At 51.1% G+C, this 20,241-nt stretch overlaps 1 protein-coding gene across 1 annotated transcript in view; it reads right to left on the minus strand.

The window, feature by feature from the left end:
* LOC147095568 (scavenger receptor cysteine-rich domain-containing protein DMBT1-like) overlaps nt 1-20,241 on the minus strand; it is a 185,314-nt gene that overhangs the window by 78,127 nt on the left and 86,946 nt on the right. The window contains exons 9-14 of the mRNA XM_085973662.1: nt 17,027-17,341; nt 16,049-16,363; nt 14,832-15,146; nt 8,442-8,756; nt 7,104-7,418; nt 3-317 (exon numbers count right to left, since the gene is read on the minus strand). Of these exons, the coding sequence (XP_085829788.1) occupies nt 3-317; nt 7,104-7,418; nt 8,442-8,756; nt 14,832-15,146; nt 16,049-16,363; nt 17,027-17,341 (1,890 nt within the window). The remainder of the gene's footprint in view (nt 1-2; nt 318-7,103; nt 7,419-8,441; nt 8,757-14,831; nt 15,147-16,048; nt 16,364-17,026; nt 17,342-20,241) is intronic.

Below are 20,241 nucleotides of genomic sequence, written 5' to 3' on the forward strand. Positions count from 1 at the left end.
ACCTGAGCAAGTAACTCCGGCGTCCTTGCTGTGCGTGCAGTTATTGACGACCGATGGGTTGGCAGTGCACTGATCGAGGGCAGGCTCTGTCCCAAGACAACTCACATCATCCAACCAGATGTCCCCAGTCCCCTCTCCATAGTAGGCGCCTCCTGTAGCTGACAGGGCCGTCCCACAGTTCAACAGTTTGCAGACCACGCTCGCTGCATTTACATTCCAGCCATTATCACAGACGGTCCCCCAGACGGGTTTACGAAAGACCTCAACTCTCCCGGAGCACATGTTGGTCCCGTTCACCAGCCGTATGGGCACCGGACCTGGAATAGAGATGTGAACACAGTTAATCTGGTCTGGGATTACCTGGACTTTCACTGGAGACATCGCTGGACATTTGGGCCTGGGTGTCAGGCTCCTCCCAATATCCAGACTGATCCAACCTGCACAATCACTCGCGTAACACTAATTTTGGGAATGTCCTGCAGCCTCCATCTGGGACTAACACTGCCACAACCTGGTACTGAGGCACGAACACCTCATTAAGCCAAGAACACCTCATCGAGCCAGAATCCCTCCCAGGAGACGCACTCCCCCAAGAGACTCAGGTGAGAATTGCTCACACAGCACAGGCCGGGGAATGGGCCTGGGCCTTCCCTGCTCTGTGTATGGGGCTCAGTATCACAGACTGGGTGAGAACAGCTCACACAGCACGAGCTGGGGATGGAACCATGGCCTTTCCTGCTGCATATGTCACGGGCTCCGTACCACACCAGCTGGGACATGTACCAAAAGAACAATTGGAGATCCTCCCTTTACCTTCACACTAACACACCTCACTCTCGCTCTCTGAACATAGCAGCAAGGCAGCAGTAAAGAAGCTGCCAACACTGCCGCGTTCACCCAAGCAGCTAACTCCACTCACCCAAGCAGCTAACTCCACTCACCCGAGCGGGTAACTCCACTCACCCAAGCAACTAACTCCACTCACCCAAGCAACTAATTCCACTCACCCGAGCCGGTAACTCCACTCACTCGAGCAGCTAACTCCACTCACCCGAGCGGGAAACTCCGCTCACCCGAGTGGGCAACTCCGCTCACCCGAGCTGGTAACTCCACTCTCTCGAGCAGGTAATCCGCTCAGCCAAGCAGTGAACTCCACTCACCCGAGCAGGGAACTGTGCTCACCCGAGCGGGAAACTCCGCTCACCAAAGCAGGTAACTCCTCTCACCCGAGCAGGTAACTCCTCTCACCCGAGAAGGTAACTCCCCTCACCCGAGCGGGTAACTCCTCTCACCCGAGCAGGTAACTCCTCTCACCCGAGCAGGTAACTCCTCTCACCCGAGCAGGTAACTCCTCTCACCCGAGCAGGTAACTCCTCTCACCCGAGCAGGTAACTCCTCTTACCCGAGCAGGTAACTCCTCTTACCCGAGCAGGTAACTCCACTAACCCGAGCGGGTAACTCCTCTCACCCGAGCGGGTAACTCCGCTCACCCGAGCTGGTAACTTTAATGTCCGTGTGTAATTGAGACACGGACTGCAGAAGTTGGTTATAACAGGTGTTTACTGAATGGAGACAAAACTGGAACTACTATACAAAGTTACTTCACAGGCTTATATACAGGGGTGGTCACTACTGGTACTGCAGTATACAGGGGCTGCAGAATATAGTTCCTTCTTCAAGGTACATACACTACAATTCCTCCCCTTTTAGCTAAACAGTACATAACATTCGATTAATAATTAAATAACATATTTACAATTACAGTTGCTATATACATTAGGTGAAGTTAATCAATTATAAATTCAGTCTTTGAGGAGGCTTCCTGATTCTGTCTGGATAACGCCTCTTTGGGGTATCAGGTTCTTCTGGCAAAGTTGATTCGGGATCAACGTCGTTGTTTGGTTTGTCTGCTTCCAATATCACCGATTCTGAGGTAGATGCAATTGGTACTTCGGTTTCATCACCAGGTGTATAGGATCGTGGTGTAGATTTGACGTTTTCCAATGACTCTAGAATCTGGTCAGCATGACATCTTACAATGCTCTCTCCAACGTCCACGGTATACATTAGAGGTCCTTGCCGTGTGCAGATCATTCCTGGCTGCCATTTCTCTGTGTGGTAGTCCCGGGCCAAAACTGGTTGACCTATCTTGAAACTCCTGGTTGGCCTTTCATTCATATTCTGAAACTGCCTGTTCTCCACATCTCTTCTGATGTTTGGCTTAACCAAATCCAAGCGGCATCTTAGTCTTCGATTGAAGAACATCATGGCTGGAGTTTGGTTGGTAACCGCATGTGTCGCATTCCGGTAGGCAAACAAGAAGTTGTCCACCTTGTGTTGTAGAGGTATATCTTCATTACACATTGCCTTGATAGCCTTCTTGAATGTTTGAACGAACCTCTCAGCCAATCCATTGGTGGCTGGATGATATGGGGCGGATTTGTAATGCTTAACACCATTGTTCTTTAAGAACCTCCGGAACTCTTCAGACACAAACTGTGGTCCATTGTCAGAGCAAATCTGTTCAGGCAGCCCATTTCTGGCAAATATGGTTCGTAAGACTGTGATAGTTTTTTCTGTGGTGGTTGAGGACATTTTTATTACCTCTGGCCACTTTGAATGTGCATCCACCGCAATTAAAAACATCGAGTCCATAAATGGACCAGCAAAATCAATGTGTACCCTTTGCCATGGAGATGAGGGCCACTCCCATGGATGTAGAGGGGCTTGTGGTGGGGCGTTTTGGACCTTCTGGCATCCTGTACAGCTCTTGGTCATCTCTTCGATTTCCCTATCGATTCCTGGCCACCACACAAACGCTCTGGCTAAGTTCTTCATTTTTACCCCACCCAGATGACCCTCATGAAGCTCATTGAGCACTCTATCCTTCAATTTGGGTGGAATTACGACTCTGGATCCACACATCAAGGTTCCTCGGCACACTGACAGCTGTTCTCTTCTCGGTGAGAATGCTGGCAACAGTGGTTCGCCATGTGCTGGCCATCCCTTCACCGTTAAATCATAGACCCTGGAGAGTGTCGGGTCATTTCGTGTTTCCTTTTCTATGTTTGCATTCGTCACAGGTAGACATTTGACTATGGTCGAGTGGAATATCTCCACAGGATCCACTGCAGGTGCTTCTTCCACCGTCGGCAACGGTAGGTGCGACAATCCATCAGCATTCCCATTCTGTTTAGTTCCTTTGTACTCTATGTCATATTGGTGTGCCCCTAGGAAAAGGAACCACCTCTGTAGCCGTTGTGCTGTCATTATCGGGACGCCCTTCTTTGGGTTGAAAATGGAGACAAGAGGTTGATGATCAGTTAGTAGAGTAAATTTCTGTCCGTGCAGGTAGTGATTGAACTTCTTCACCCACCACACCAGGCTGAGGGCCTCTCTGTCAATCTGGGCGTAGTTACGCTCAGCTGAAGTTAACGAGCATGACGCAAAAGCTATCGGCCTCTCTGAACCATCAAGGAATTTATGTGACAGTACCGCTCCAACGCCATAGGGAGACACATCACACGCCAGTGATGGGTTGTAGTGAGCCAATACTTCTCTTGAAGTGATCAGGCCTTTACACTTCTGAAAGGCCCACTTACATTCATCGCTCCATTTCCATGCTACTCCAGTTTGTAGCAGGGCGTTCAGTGGGTGCAGAATTGTGAACAAATTCAGCAAAAGCTTATGGTAGTAATTCACCAATCCGAGGAATGACCTCAGTTGCGACACATTTTCAGGTGCTGGAGCCTTAACTACCGCTTCAATTTTGTCAGGGGACTTATGTAACCCCTCTTCATTAATCACGTGGCCACAATACGATATTTGTTTCTTAAAAAACTCGCACTTGGGGCGATTGGCTCATAGCCCATGTTCTCATAGTCTAGTGAGCACCTGCTCTAGGTTGGCAAGGTGTTCACTGTCATTTTCACCTGTCACTAGGATGTCGTCCAAGTAACACTGAGTCCCCGGAATCCCTTGCAGGACTTGTTCCATCACTCTTTGCCATATAGCCGGAGCTGATGCTACTCCGAATACCAGTCGATTATACTGGTAAAGACCTTTGTGAGTGTTTATCGTGAGATATTTCCTAGAGGATTCTTCAACCTCCATCTGCAAATATGCTTGCGCTAGGTCAATTTTTGGAAAACGTTTCCCTCCAGATAGTGAGGCGAAAATATCTTCTATCCTCGGAAGAGGATACTGTACTGTGTGAAGGACTGGGTTCACAGTCACCTTGAAGTCCCCACAGATGCGAACCTTCCTTGGCTCCTCAGACTTATTGTTTAACGTTTTCTTCATGACAGGAACGATGGGTGTCGCCCACTCGCTCCAGTCTACCTTAGATAACACGCCTGCATTCTCCAGGTTCTCCAGCTCTGCCTCGATGGCTGGGCGAATTGCATACGGTACCGGTCTTGCTTTGAAAAACTTGGGAATTGCATTCTCTTCTATTTTTATCGAAGCGGTTACGCCTTTAAGAGTTCCCAGTCCTTGTTGAAATACCTCTTTAGCGTTAGCTAAGATTTTTGACAATCGTCCAGGTGTGACGTCATCATCCTTTTTACCAGCCGCAGTCAGTGCCTGAATGGAGTGCCAGTTTAAACTTATCTTTCTGATCCACTCACGTCCCAATAACGGTGGTCCACCATCTTGCAGTATGTACAGATACAATTTCTGTATTTCCTTGCCGTTGTATTCAACAGGCACCCTTATTTTCCCTCTGGGGTACACTTTCTGCCCCGTATATGTCTTCAAGACAATGGATGTGTCTTTCAGGGGTATGTGTGAGAATAGCCGCTCATAGTCTCGTCGATTCATGATGGTCAGGGCTGATCCTGTATCCAATTCCATTTTGACTTGGGACCCTGCTATCGTGAGGGTGACCCCAAATGGTTCGGTGATCCTCTTTTGCAATTACGTTGTGTAGTTTGAGACAGCTTAGTCTCTTGTTCCCGGATTCACTATCGCTCTTCTGGTCTTCGGAACTACTGTCGGTCATCTTTTGTACTTTCCTGTACTTTTCCTTAGTAGTCTTTGTGTTGTCGTTAGTCTTCTTCCCGGACCTGCAAACTCGTGCAATGTGTCCCATCTTTCCGCATTGCCTGCATGTTTTGTCCTTGAACCAGCAGTCCTTCTGCTCATGGGTTGTTCTGCCGCAGCGATAACATTTTTCAAATCCCCGTGTCATTTCATGGGTGCTGTATTCCTGTGGCTTTTGCTGTATTTCCGCAGCTCCCCTTGCTGCTGCTTCGTACGATACTGCCATGCTGAAAGCCTTATCTAGCGTCAGTTCTTTCTCTGAGAGTAACCTCTTCTGGGTTCCTTCACTCAGGAGTCCACAGACAAATTTGTCCCGTAGGTTATCTGCCAGTCCTGCTCCGAACTGGCAGTGCTTTGATAGCTTGCGTAGTTCCGTAAGGCAATCAGCATTGCTCTCATCTTTATGCTGATTTCTCTTGTGGAATTTAAATCTTTCTGCTATCAGCAGCGGTGTAGGATTTAGGTGTTCCAGTAGGATATCAACAATTTCATTAAAACTCTTCTCCATCGGTTTGACTGGAGTGATCAGGTTCCGCAATAGGCCGTACATTCTTGCGCCCATTAAGTTTAGTAGTACCGATGCCTTTTTCTCATCAGCTACTTCATTTGCCTTGCAATGTACTTCGACTCTTTCCACATACGTGGTCCAGTCTTCTATTTCATTATCGAAGGCAGTGATATTGCCAGTCTTCGGCATCTTGGAGATCTAAGATGGCACCTCCCGCGCTTTGCCTTCTTCCCCGATTGAACAACATGGCGCCTCCCACGCTTTGCCTTCTTCCCCGACTGAACAAAATGGCGCCTCCCGCGCTTTCTGTCTTTTCCGCTGCTGCCAACACTGTTGCTGGCGTTTTTATGCCTTGATGGTGACGCCCTATGGTCTTCGCGCGCTTCCCCCCGGGCTGCTGTCAACGCCGCTCTCCATGGTCCCCGTGGCAAACTGCAGCTCCTCGCGGCTTTCTGCGCTTCTAATTTCTTTTTCTTTTATTTTAATTACTGTTCCTGTCATCAGAGCAGACCCTATGGGACACTTTCCTCCCTCTTCTCGGGTCTGTACGCTGCCCGGCTTCATAGCACCGGCCGCGCCCTGTGTGCTCCACCCTCTCTCTCTCTCTCCTCTTCCCGACAACGCTGCTTGGCCCCGTTGAAAAGCCACCTGATCGAGCTCTAGCCCGCCGCAGCCCAGGAAGGATCAGTGCACTACCTGCCACCAGCCCGATTAGCTGGAACACCATAGACTGGAGAACCAAGCCCAGCTCTCGACAGCCTCTCCTGCAAATCTTCGAATTCGATGAATCAGAGGGCGGTTGCCCACGGTCGACGTCCGTTTCTTCTGTTTGTTTGTATTTCTTTTTGGGTTTCTTCCTTCTGGCTTTGACCTCTAATAACTTCACTTCAGGGATGGATCCCCGTGAGGTGGTGCAGAACTGTAGGTAAGTTCGGACCTGTTCGTCGCCAATGTAATGTCCGTGTGTAATTGAGACACGGACTGCAGAAGTTGGTTATAACAGGTGTTTACTGAATGGAGACAAAACTGGAACTACTATACAAAGTTACTACACAGGCTTATATACAGAGGTGGTCACTACTGGTACTGCAGTATACAGGGGCTGAAGAATATCGTTCCTTCTTCAAGGTACATACACTACAGTAACTCCCTTCACCCGAGCAGGTAACTCCTTTGCCCCGAGCAGGTAACTCCACTCACCCGAGCAGGTAAATCCTCTCACCCGAGCAGGTAACTCCACTCACCCGAGCAGGTAACTCCACTCACCCGAGCAGGTAACTCCTCTCACCCGAGCAGGTAACTCCTCTCACCCAAGCGGGTAACTCCACTCACCCGAGCGGGTAACTCCGCTCACCCGAGCGGGTGACTCCACTCACCTGAGCAGGTAACTTCATTCACCCGAGCAGGTAACTTCACTCAACCGAGCAGGTAACTCCACTCACCCGAGCAGGTAACTCCTCTCACCCGAGTAGGTAACTCCACTCACCCGAGCAGGTAACTCCTCTCACACGAGCGGGTAACTCCACTCACCCGAGCGGTTAACTCCACTCACCTGAGCAGATAACTCCGGCATCCTTGCTGTGTGTGCAGGTATTGACACCCGATGGTTTAGCAGAGCACTGATCGAGGGCAGGCTCTGTTCCGTCACACCTCACATCATCCAACCAGATGTCCCCAGTCCCCTCTCCATAGTAGGCAGCTCTTGTTGCTGACAGGGCCATCCCACAATTCAACAGTCTGCAGACCACACTCGCTGAAATTACATCCCAGCCATTGTCGCAGACGGTCCCCCAGACGGAGTTACGAAAGACCTCAACTCTCCCAGAGCACATGTTGGTGCCGTTCACCAGCTGTACGGGCACCGGACCTGCAATAGAGACGTGAACACGGTTAATCTGGTCTGGGATTACCTGAACATTCACTGGAGACATCACTGGTCATTTGAGCACTGGTGCCAGTATCCTCCCAACATGTAATCTGATCCCACCTGCACTAAATCTCCCGTAACACCAGCTTTGGGAATGTCCTGCAACCCCCATCTGAGACTAATGCTGCCACCACCTGGTATTGAGGCACGAACGCCTCATCGAGCCAGAATAACTCCCAGGAGACACTCCTCCAAGGGACCAAGGTGAGAACAGCTCTCACAGCACAGGCCACGGAAGGAGCCTGGGCCTTTCCTGCTCTGTGTGAGGGGCTCAGTACCACACCTGGTGCAACATTTATCAACAGAACAATTGGAAACCCTCCCTTTACCTTCACACTACTACCCCTCACTCACTATCTCCCATCATAGTAGCAGGGTGGCAGTAAGGTAGCTGCCAAGACTGCTGCGCTCTCCTGAGCAGGTAACACCTCTCACCTGAGCGGGTAACTCCTCTCACCTGAGCAGGTAACTCTGCTCACCCGAGCAGGTAACTCCTCTCACCCGAGGAGGTAACTCTGCTCACCTGAGCGGGTAACTCCTCTCACCTGAGCAGGTAACTCTGCTCACCCGAGCAGGTAACTCCTCTCACCCGAGGAGGTAACTCTGCTCACCCGAGCGGGTAACTCCTCTCACCCGAGCGGGTAACTCCACTCACCCGAGCGGGTAACTCCGCTCACCCGAGCCGGTAACTCCGCTCACCCGAGCGGGTAACTCCTCTCACCCGAGTGGGTAACTCCGCCCACCCGAGCAGGTAACTTCGCTCACCCGAGCAGGTAACTCCTCTCACCCAAGCAGGTAACTCCTCTCACCCAAGCAGGTAACTCCTCTCACCCGAGCAGGTAACTCCCATCACCCGAGCAGGTAACTCTGCTCACCCGAGCGGATAACTCCTATCACCCGAGCTGGTAACTCCTCTCACCCGAGCGGCTAACCCCGCTCTCCCAAGCAGGTAACTCCACTTACCTGCACAGGTAACTCCAACGTCCTTGCTGTGTGTGCAGTTATTGACACCCGATGGGTTTGCAGTGCACTGCTCGAGGGCAGGCTCTGTCCCAAGACACCTCACATCATCCAACCAGATGTCCCCAGTCCCCTTTCCATAGTAGGCGGCAGTCCGTGCTGACAGGGCCGTCCCACAGTTCAACAGTCTGCAGACCACACTCGCTGCGTTTACATCCCAGCCATTGTCACAGACGGTCCCCCAGACAGATTTACGAAACACCTCAACTCTCCCGGAACACATGTTATTTCCGTTCACCAGCCGTACGGGCACCGGACCTGGAATAGAGATGTGAATACGGTTAATCTGGACTGGGATTACCTGGGCTTTCACTGGAGTCATTGCTGGACATTTGAGCACAGCTGCCAGACTCCACCCAATATCCAGACTGATCCCACCTACGCTAACTCTCCCTTAACATCAATTTTGGGAATTGTAGTGTATGTACCCGTCTACCTTTAAGAGAACTATTGTATGTAACCGTTCACCTTTAAGAGAACTATTTTAGGTGTGGCACTACTTTGTTTGGCTTCTGTATACTGTAATACCGACGGTGACCACACCAGTATATAAGTGTTGTGTCAGGATTTATTGGGCAGATTCGCCCTGACCTTCGAATAGTAAAGTCCTGTTTTAAGTTACTCTTGGAGTCTGTGTATTAATTAACTAAACAACCCACAGACTTTACAGTGGCGACGAGTCCGATCGTACCCTGCGGCAACAATACTTCCGAAGCAGTTAACGAGCGTCGAGAAGAGGCAACTGCCCTCGTCGTTCTGCTGGGAGAAAACTCGAGGCTGCAGAACTAGAAAGGAGGAAGAATTTAGAGACAAAGACTTCCATCAGCAACAGGCACTGACTGTCCCTTCTGCCACGGTGAGGAGTGAGCCGATCAGCACGAGAAGCAAGGCGGCCACGGTGACTGTGAGTAAGGGAAAGCAAAAAGAATAACCAGAGGATAAGGGCGGTGCACTCGACCACAGTCGAGGGGGAAAGGAGCTGGACAGAAGTCAGGTGCAGAGGCGCTGAGACTGGGGCAGCGTGGAGCAAGGAAGCTGCGGTACAGACAGGCTGGGGGACGCAACAGCGTCGTGAGACAGCTAGACCACGACTGGCGAAAAAGGCCGGGCAGCGACCGAAGCCACGAAGCGCTGCGACCGGGAACGTAGGTGCGGGAAGAGATAAACTCAGCCGCAGCCGGGGAGGGAAGCACCGGACTGCGAGAGGGCTGGGAGGAGCGATTGGGAGCCGAGCGAGCGGGAGAGAGACAGAGCCCGAGCAAGGGGAACTGAGCGAGAGCCAGCCCAGCGGCTGAAACTGTTCACCGTCAATGGGGTGTACCCAGTGCAGGTTGCCCTGCCGAGAAAAGGGAAAGCACTGAAGCCGACGCGCAGGCTGTGAACCTGAAAGCCAGCGGCCGTCGCCCGTGGGGAAAGTGTACCCCTTCCGCCAGGGAAGAAACGCGGGAAGCCACCATTAGGCGGGGAAGAAGACAGAAGCGGGAAACCGCCATTGAAGTGGGCGGGGAGAGAAGATAAGCGCGGGAAACCGCCATTTTCGCGAGAACCGCCATCTTGAAAAAAAAAAAAAAATTTTAAAGAAATAATTCGTGGTGTTTATCAGGAAGAGAGGAAGATGCCTAAGCGTGGTAACATCAACGATTTTAATTCCGAGGTAGAAGACTGGGCCACGTATGTGGAACGCATTGAGATCTATTGTGAGGCCAATAAAATAGAAGAAGATGACAAAGCTATAACCTTGCTAAACTCGATGGGCGCGAAGACATACGGGCTCTTGAAGCATCTACTATCACCAGCTAAACCGATGGATCAGACTTTCGATGATATTGTGGCTGTTCTGAAGGATCACTTGAACCCCACACCGTTGATGTTGGCGGAACGATTCAAATTCTATGCGAGAACGCAACGGAAAGACGAAAGCAACGCAGAATACTTGGTCGAACTGCATAGACTAGCGAAATACTGCCAGTTTGGAGGGAATCTGACAGAGGCATTGCGAGACAAGTTCGTGTGCGGATTGGCAAAGGAAGGAATGCAAAAGCGACTACTCGAAGAGAACGACCTTACACTTGACAGGGCTGTCCTTATTGCAGCATCGCACAAAGCCACAGCGAAGGGAACTGCGGAAATGCAGCTAAAGACAGCGGCACTCAGTGTGGATCAAATTACCTCGACAACAACAAAATGCTATCGTTGTGGGAAGACAACACACGACCAGAACCAATGCTGATTTAAGAACCAGGAATGTAGGAAATGTGGCAAACTGGGTCACATAGATAAGGTATGCCAGTCAGGGAAGAAGACCAACAACCAAAGGACCAACAACCAAAGGAAGCCATCACAGGAAAAGTACAACAAGGTACACAAGGTGGCTGAGAAGAGTTCAGACGAACAGAATTCGGACTCAGACCCAAACGGCCAGGAGCTGGGTAGTCTGAGAATTCACAATGTGAGTAAGGAAGCTGACCTACAAACTATCTGGGTCATGCTAAAAATAGCTGGAGTCCAAGTGAAAATGGAGTTGGACACTGGATCAGCTCTATCAGTCATAAATCGAAGGGATTACCACCAGCTATTCTCACATATACCCTTAAGAGATACCAAGTTCGTATTGCAGACATACACGGGGCATAAAGTATACCCCATGGGAAAGATAAGAGTCAAGGTGAGAGATAGGGGTAAAGAACACCCAAGAATGAACTTATACGTACTACCTGAGGGAGGACCACCACTTCTAGGACGGGAGTGGATCAAGAAAATAGACATGGAATGGCACTATCTAAAAGCCATAACGAGTGAGGACTCGGTGCAGACAATCAGCTCAGATTCTGAATCGGATGACGATAAGACCAACCCAAATGTGAAAGACAAGGCTAAAATGGACTTGCCGACTAAGGTTGGAAAAACGAAGGCATGCAGAAAGGCTTATGCTCCAGAGAAGAACAAAGTTTCAGAACAGATCTCCACTGAACAACGACAACATAGTTTGACAGAGAATTCTGAGTCTGTTCAGTTTAAGGACATATCCATGACGGAAGAACACCGAGCTCGGACTCAACTTTATTTCAAATTACGACAACAATTAGAACAATTGAGTTACCATCTCGTACAAGAGATGAAAACAATGAAAAAGTTCTATGACACCGAATGGGAGAATCTGGAAAGACAACAGAAGCAACTAGCTCAGGCAGAGAGCGACCATAGAGCCATCGTGACCAATCACTGATCACATCTCCCTTATGATGTTCAGGAGTTAGAATATTTGCAGAAAGAAGCAAATGAAGAGGAATCTTCAGGAAGCCAGGATTTTATTCCAGTTCTTCTCTACGACTCCTTACAAGCAGAGTTTGAGAAGTTGAAGGAACAGTATGAACAGGCCCAGGCTAGAATCCTGGAGGGGGTTAACTTGGCAACCTCCGAAAAGCTAGTTTCAGTGGAAGCATATGAGCAACTAAAGGTTGAACATGAGCAAGAAGTCCAAAGGCTGCAGGAAATTCTTGATGAGCTCAAGGCCAAGACAGGCTCATCGGTAGAAGTTCCATCCATAGATGAGAAATTAGAGGTGAAAGACATGGCAGAACATGAAAGTCAAGATGTCCAAGAACTCATAAAAATATTGAAGGAAACCCAAGACAAATATGAGGCGGCAATGACCGAGGTTCAACAACTTGAAGAACAGATTCAACTGGGAATTCTTTCAGTGAAAGAAAAGGCAACTGTAAGAAACACAGAGACTGTAAGAATGGCCCCTGAACATGAGCTAGAGAGCATCAAGGTGCAACTTCTCCGAGCGCTTAAAGCCAAAGTACAAGAGGAAAAAAAGGTGAAAGCATTGGAGGAAAAGGTGGATGAAATGGAGAAGACTCTGATCCACAAGGTCCCCGTGGAAGAGTTAACGGTCAGCCAACTCCTTCATATGCTGAGAGACAAGACTCTGCAATGGGAACCATTTGAACACGAGCTTCAATCTTCAAAGGGAAGGGGTTCGGAGCTCTCAAAAGTTTGGGGAATAGTTGAGGTTGCAACACAGATTTTACAGGGCTGCCGAAAGTACGCTGAATCACGTCAATGTGAACTAAAGAATGTTGAAACAGCTGCTCCAGTAGAAGGATTGAATAGCCCGATCAATCAATCCCCGATGGAAGGGGAAGTATTGGAATCACAAATGAGGTCATTAGTGAAGGATTGGCAGGAAACCCAGGAAGAGCGGGATGAATATGAACGCATGAAGAAGTCTCTTCAGGAAAGATGTCTAGGGAGGGAACAACAGTCGGCTAATGTCCAGTTGGGTAAGGAAGAAGTAGCAGGCCCTCTCGCTCAGGACGACACCGAATATTACCATGACCTGTTGAGTGACACGGAATATTACGATGACTTGGTCTGCCCAGCTTGTGATGAAAACTCCCAAAGTGCAGAAATCAGGATGAAGCACTTAAAGTCTAAGGAACATAGGGAGATGGTGGCGCTACAGCTGGCAGCGGATAAGGATAAGGGAGCCCCGAGAGTCTCCAAGAAGCAGAAAAGAAAAAGACGAAGCAGAAGACGATAACCATCTAAATCATTATCACTTCTATCAGATCATGCACGTGGGCCCTACGAAGGGGGCCAAATCAGTTGGAAAGTAGGAAAAATTACCAAGGCAGTCCAGCTGTTTGTAAAAGTCAGCACTGCTGGTTCAGCAGGACGGAAGTTCAAGCTGTTAGGCCAAGGGAAAGACTATTGGATGAGTCACGCTAGAAATGTGAACCGGCTACACCACAGAGATGTTGTTCGGACCGAGTCAAGACCAGAGACTGAATCTGTGAACTGTTCCCACAGAGACTGAATCTGTGAACTGTTTCCCGCAGAGACCATATCTGTGAATTATTTTACATGAAGTTGATTATATGTTATGTTTAATGGGGAATAAGTATGTTGTAAGCTAAAAAGGGAGGATTGTAGTGTATGTACCCGTCTACCTTTAAGAGAACTATTGTATGTAACCGTTCACCTTTAAGAGAACTATTTTAGGTGTGGCACTACTTTGTTTGGCTTCTGTATACTGTAATACCGACGGCGACCACACCAGTATATAAGTGTTGTGTCAGGATTTATTGGGCAGATTCGCCCTGACCTTCGAATAGTAAAGTCCTGTTTTAAGTTACTCTTGGAGTCTGTGTATTAATTAACTAAACAACCCACAGACTTTACAGGAATCCCCTGTAGCCTCCATCCGGGACTAATGCTGCCATAACCAGGTAGTTAGGCTCAAGCACCTCATCGAGCCAGACTCTCTCCCAGGAGACTCACTGCTCCAAGAGACCCAGTTGATATCAGCTCACACAGCACAGGCTATGGAGCCTGAGCTTTCCTTCACTGTGTGAGGGGCTCAGCATCACACACCAGAAGAGATCAGCTCATACAGCACAGGTCAAGGATGGAGTCTGGGCCTTTCCTGCTCTGTGTGAGTTTCTCCGTACCACATCTCGTTCGACATTAACCCATTGAACATTTGGAAACCCTCCATTTGCTTTCAGACTAATACCCTTCACTTACCATCTCCAATCATAGGGCAGCAGGAAATTGGTTGCCAAGACTGCTGCGCTCACCCGAGCAGGTAACTCCACTCCCCGAGCAGGTAACTCCACTCACCCGAGCAGGTAACTCCGCTCACCCGAGCAGGTAACTCCTCTCACCCGAGCAGGTAACTCCACTCACCCGAGCAGGTAACTCCACTCACCCGAGCAGGTAACTCCACTCCCCGAGCAGGTAACTCCACTCACCCAAGCAGGTAACTCCACTCACCCGAGCAGGTAACTCCACTCACCCAAGCAGGTAACTCCACTCACCCGAGCAGGTAACTCCACTCCCCGAGCAGGTAACTCCACTCACCCGAGAAGGTAACTCCACTCACCCGAGCAGGTAACTCCTCTCACCCGAGCAGGTAACTCCTCTCACCCGAGCAGGTAACTCCACTCTCCCGAGCAGGTAACTCCACTCTCCCGAGCAGGTAACTCCACTCTCCCGAGCAGGTAACTCCACTCTCCCGAGCAGGTAACTCCATTCACCCAAGCAGGTAACTCCTCTCACCCGAGAAGGTAACTCCACTCACCCAAGCAGGTAACTCCATTCACCCGAGCAGGTAACTCCTCTCACCCGAGCAGGTAACTCCTCTCACCCGAGCAGGTAACTCCGCTCACCCGAGCAGGTAACTCCGCTCACCCGAGCAGGTAACTCCGCTCACCCGAGCAGGTAACTCCACTCACCCGAGCAGGTAACTCCTCTCACCCGAGCAGGTAACTCCGCCCACCCAAGCAGGTAACTCCTCTCACCTGAGCAGGTAACTCCTCTCACCTGAGCAGGTAACTCCGGCGTCCTTGCTGTGGTTGCAGTTATTGACACCCGATGGGTTTGCAGTGCACTGATCGAGGGCAGGCTCTGTCCCTAGACACCTCACATCATCCAACCAGATGTCCCCAGTCCCCTCTCCATAGTAGGCAGCTGTTGTTGCTGACAGTGCCGTCCCACAGTTCAACAGTCTGCAGACCACACTCGCTGCATTTACATCCCAGCCATCATCACAGACGGTCCCCCAGACAGAGTTATGATAGACTTCAACTCTCCCGGAGCACATGTTGGTGCCGTTCACCAGCCGTACGGGCACCGGACCTGGAATAGAGATGGGAACACGGTTAATCTGGTCTGGGATTACCTGGACTTTCACTGGAGTCATCGCTGGACATTTGGGCCTAAGATGTTAGGCTCCGCCCAGTTGTGGTCAGCACAAATTGGGTTTATGAACATAGGAATAGTAGGCGGCCATTCAGCCCCTCAAGCCTGATCTGCCATTCAATTAGATTATGGCTGATCTGCATCTTAAGTAAATCTACCCCGCTTGGTTCCATAATCCTTAATACTCTTGCCTAAATTGAATCTATCAATCTCAGTTTTGAAATTTCCAATTGACCCCCAGCTTTTTGGGGGAGCGAGTTCCAGATTTCCACTACCCTTTGTGTGAAAAAGTGCTTCCTGACATCACCCTTGAACGGCCTTGCTCTAATTGTTAGGTTAGGCCCCCCTGTTCTGGACTCTCCCATTGAGAAACTAGTTTCTCTCTACCTAACAAATCCTTTAATCATCTCAAACATTTCTATTAGATCATTGCATAATCTTCCGTATTCAACAAAATACAAGCCTTGGATATACAATCTGTCTCCATAATTTAACCCTGTTAGACCCAGTATCATCTGGTGAATCTGCGTTGCACTCCCTCCAAATCCAATATATGTTACTGGACAAGTAATCCAGTAGCTGAACTAGTAATCTAGAGGCCTGGGCTGGTCACCCAGAGACCTGGGCTGGTCACCCAGAGACCTGGGCTAGTCACCTAGAGACCGGGGTTCTTCACCCAGAGGCCTAGGCTAGTCAACTATAGTCCTCAGAAACAATTGAGAGGCATGGACTAGCAGGCCAAATAGCAAAAGTTTCAGAACGAATACACACAAGGATTCAGTTAAAAGCAATGACCCGAGCAGGTAACTCCTCTCACCCGAGCCAGTAACTCCACTCACCCGAGCAGGTAACTCCGGCATTCTTGCGGTGTGTGCAGTTATTGACACCCGATGGGTTTGCAGTGCACTGATCGAGGGCAGGCTCTGTCCCAAGACACCTTACATCATCCAACCAGATGTCCCCAGTCCCCTCTCCATAGTAGGCGGGTCTTGTTGTTGTCAGGGCCATCCCACAGTTCAACAGTCTGCAGACCACACTTGCTGCGTTTAGATTCCAGCCATCATCACAGACGGACCCCCAGTTGGATTTACGAAAGACCTCAACCCTCCCAGAGCACATGTTGGTTCCGTTCACCAGCCGTATGGGCACCGGACCTGGAATAGAGACGTGAACACAGTTAACCTGGTCTGGGATTACCTGGACTTTCACTGGAGTCATCGCTGGACATTTGGGCCGAGGTGTCAGGCTCCTCCCAATATTCAGACTGAACCCACCTGCGTTAACTCTGCTGTTACACCAATTTTGGAATGTCCTGCAGCCCCCATCTGAGACTAACGCTGCCACCACCTGGTACTGAGGCACGGACACCTCATCGAGCCAGAATCCCTCCCAGGAGACTCTCCTCCAAGAGACCCAGGTAAGAATAGCTCACACAGCATAGGCCATGGATGGAGCCTGGGCCTTTCCTGCTCTGTGTGAGGGCGTCAGTACCACACTGGTGAGACATTTAACCATAGAACAATTGGAAACCTTCCCTTTATCTTCACACTAATAGCCCTCTCTTACTATCTCTGATCACAGTATCCGGGCAGCAGTAAGTTACCCGCCAAGACAAACGCACTCACCCAAGCAGGCAAATCACTGAGCAGCTAACTCCACACACCCGAGCGGGTAACTTCACTCACCTGAGCAGGTAACTCCGCTCACCCGAGCAGTTAACTCCACACACCCGAGCGGGTAACTCCGCTCACCCGAGCAGGTAACTCTGCTCACCCGAGCAGTTAACTCCACACACCCGAGCGGGTAACTTCACTCACCCGAGCAGGTAACTCCGGCGTCCTTGCTGTGGTTGCAGGTATTGACACCCGATGGGTTTGCAGAGCACTGATCGAGGGCAGGCTCTGTCCCGTTACACCTCACATCATCCAACCAGATGTCCCCAGTCCCCTCTCCATAGTAGGCGGGTCTTGTTGCTGACAGGGCCGTCCCACAATTCAACAGTCTGCAGACCACGCTCGCTGCATTTACATCCCAGCCATTGTCGCAGACGGTCCCCCAGACAGATTTACGATAGACCTCAACTCTCCCGGAGCACATGTTGTTACCGTTCACCAGCCGTACGGGCACCGGCCCTGGAATAGAGACGGGAACACGATTAATCTGGTCTAGGATTACCTGGGCTTTCACTGGAGACATCGCTGGACATTTAAGCACAGGTGCCAGGATCCTCCCAATATGTAGTCTGATCCCACCTGCACTAAATCTCCCATAACACCAGCTTTGAGAATGTCCTGCAACCCCCATCGAGGACTAATGCTGCCACCAGCTGGTACTGAGGCACAATCCCCTCCTCCACCCAGAATCCCTCCCAGGAGAGGCTTCAAAGAGAGCTAGGTGAGATCAGCCCAAACAGTACATGTCTGGGATGGAGACCGGGATTTTTCTGCTCTGTGTGAGGGGCTCAGCATCACACCTGATGCGACATTTATCCAAGGAACAACAGGAAAGCCTCGCCTTACCTTCACTAATACACCGCACTCACTGTCTCTGATCATATTAGCAGGGCAGCAGTAAGTTAGCTGCCAAGACTGCCACCATCTCCTGAGCAGGTAACTCACCGGAGCAGGTAACTCCTCACATTCGAGCAGGTAACTCCACTCACCCGAGCAGGTAACACCACTCACCTGAGCAGGTAACTCCACTCACCCGAGCGGGTAACTCCACTCACCCGAGCAGGTAACTCCACTCACCCGAGGATGTAACTACACTCACCCGAGCGGGTAACTCCACTCACCCGAGCAGGTAACTCCAATCTCCCGAGCAGGGAAATCCACTCACTCGAGCAGGTAACTCCAATCTCCCGAGCAGGGAAATCCACTCACTCGAGCAGGAAACTCCTCTCACCCGAGGGGGTAACTCCACTCACCCGAGCGGGTAACTCCACTCATCCGAGCAGGTAACTCCACTCACCCGAGCGGGTAACTCCACTCACCCAATCAGGTAACTCCACTCACCCGAGCGGGTAACTCCACTCACCCAAGCAGGTAACTCCACTCACCCGAGCGGGTAACTCCACTCACCCGAGCGGGTAACTCCACTCACCCAAGCAGGTAACTCCACTCACCCGAGCGGGAAACTCCACTCACCGGAGCGGGTAACTCCACTCACCTGAGCAGGTACCTCCACTCACCCGAGCAGGTAACTCGTCTCACCCGAGCAGGTAACTCCACTCTCCCGAGCAGGGAAATCCACTCACTCGAGCAGGTAACTCCTCTCACCCGAGGGGGTAACTGCACTCACCCGAGCGGGTAACTCCACTCACTCGAGCGGGTATCTCCACTCACCCGAGCGGGTAACTCCACTCACCCGAGCAGGTAACTCCACTCACCCGAGCAGCTAACTCCACTCACTCGAGCAGGTAACTCCACTCACCCGAGCGGGTAACTCCTCTCACCCGAGCAGGTAACTCCTCTCACCCGAGCAGGTAACTCCACTCACCCGAGCAGGTAACTCCTCTCACTCGAGCAGGTAACTCCACTCACTCGAGCGGGTAACTCCACTCACCCGAGCAGGTAACTCCTCTCACCCGAGCGGGTAACTCCACTCACCCAAGCTGGTAACTCCACTCACCCGAGAAGTTAACTTCACTCACCCGAGCGGGTAACTCCACTCACCCGAGCGGGTGACTCCTCTCACCCGAGCGGGTAACTCCACTCACTCGAGCAGGTAACTCCACTCACTCGAGCAGGTAACTCCACTCACCCGAGCAGGTAACTCCACTCACTCGAGCAGGTAACTCCACTCACCCGAGCGGGTAACTCCACTCACCCGAGCGGGTAACTCCACTCACCCGAGCGGGTAACTGCACTCACCCGAGCGGGTAACTCCCCTCACTCGAGCGGGTAACTCCCCTCACCCGAGCGGGTAACTCCGCTCACCCGAGCAGGTAACTCCGCTCACCCGATGCAGGTAACTCCTCTCACCAGAGCAAGTAACTCCTCTCGCCCGAGCAGGTAACTCCACTCACCCGAGCAGGTAACTCCACTCACCTGAGCAGGTAACTCCTCTCACACGAGCAGGTACCTCCCCTCACCCGAGCAGGTACCTCCCCTCACCTGAGCAGGTAACTCCCCTCACCCGAGCAGGTAACTCCTCTCACCCGAGCGGGTAACTCCACTCACCTGAGCCGGTAACTCCACTCACCCGAGCAGGTAACTCCATTTACCCGAGCAGGTAACTCCACTCACCCGAGCAGGTAACTCCACTCTCCCGAGCAGGTAGCTCCACTTACCCGAGCAGATAACTCCTCTCACCAGAGCGGGTAACTCCTCTCACCCGAGCAGGTAACTCCACTCACCCAAGCAGGTAACTCCACTCACCCGAGCAGGTAACTCCACTCACCCGAGCAGGTAACTCCACTCACCCGAGCAGGTAACTCCTCTCATCTGAGCAGGTAACTCCACTCACCCGAGCAGGTAACTCCACTCACCCGAGCAGGTAACTCCTCTCATCTGAGCAGGTAACTCCACTCACCCGAGCAGGTAACTCCACTCACCCGAGCAGGTAACTCCTCTCATCTGAGCAGGTAACTCCACTCACCCGAGCAGGTAACTCCTCTCACCCGAGCAGGTAACTCGTCTCGCCTGAGCAGGTAACTCCTCTCACCCAAGCAGGTAACTCCACTCACCCGAGCAGGTAACTCCTCTCACCCGAGCGGGTAACTACTCTCACCCAGCACGGTGGCATAGTGGTTAGCACTGTTGCCTCACAGCGCCAGAGACCCGGGTTCGAATCCGGCCTCGGGTGACTGTCTGTGTGGAGTTTGCACATTCTCCCCGTGTTTGCATGGGTTTCCTCCGGGTGCTCCGGTTTCCTCCCACAGTCCAAAGATGTGCGGGTTAGGTTGATCGGCTGTGATAAAAAATTGACCCTTATTGTTAGGGGGTTTAAATACGTGGGGTTACGGGGATAGGGTGGGATGTGTGTTGGTGTTGGTGTAGGGGTTACGGGGATCGGGTGGAATATGTGTCGG

The sequence above is a fragment of the Somniosus microcephalus genome, unplaced genomic scaffold, assembly GCF_052327205.1.
Source record: "Somniosus microcephalus isolate GS21.2 unplaced genomic scaffold, FLI_Smic_1.0 unresolved_chr1, whole genome shotgun sequence".
Lineage (NCBI taxonomy): Eukaryota > Metazoa > Chordata > Chondrichthyes > Squaliformes > Somniosidae > Somniosus > Somniosus microcephalus.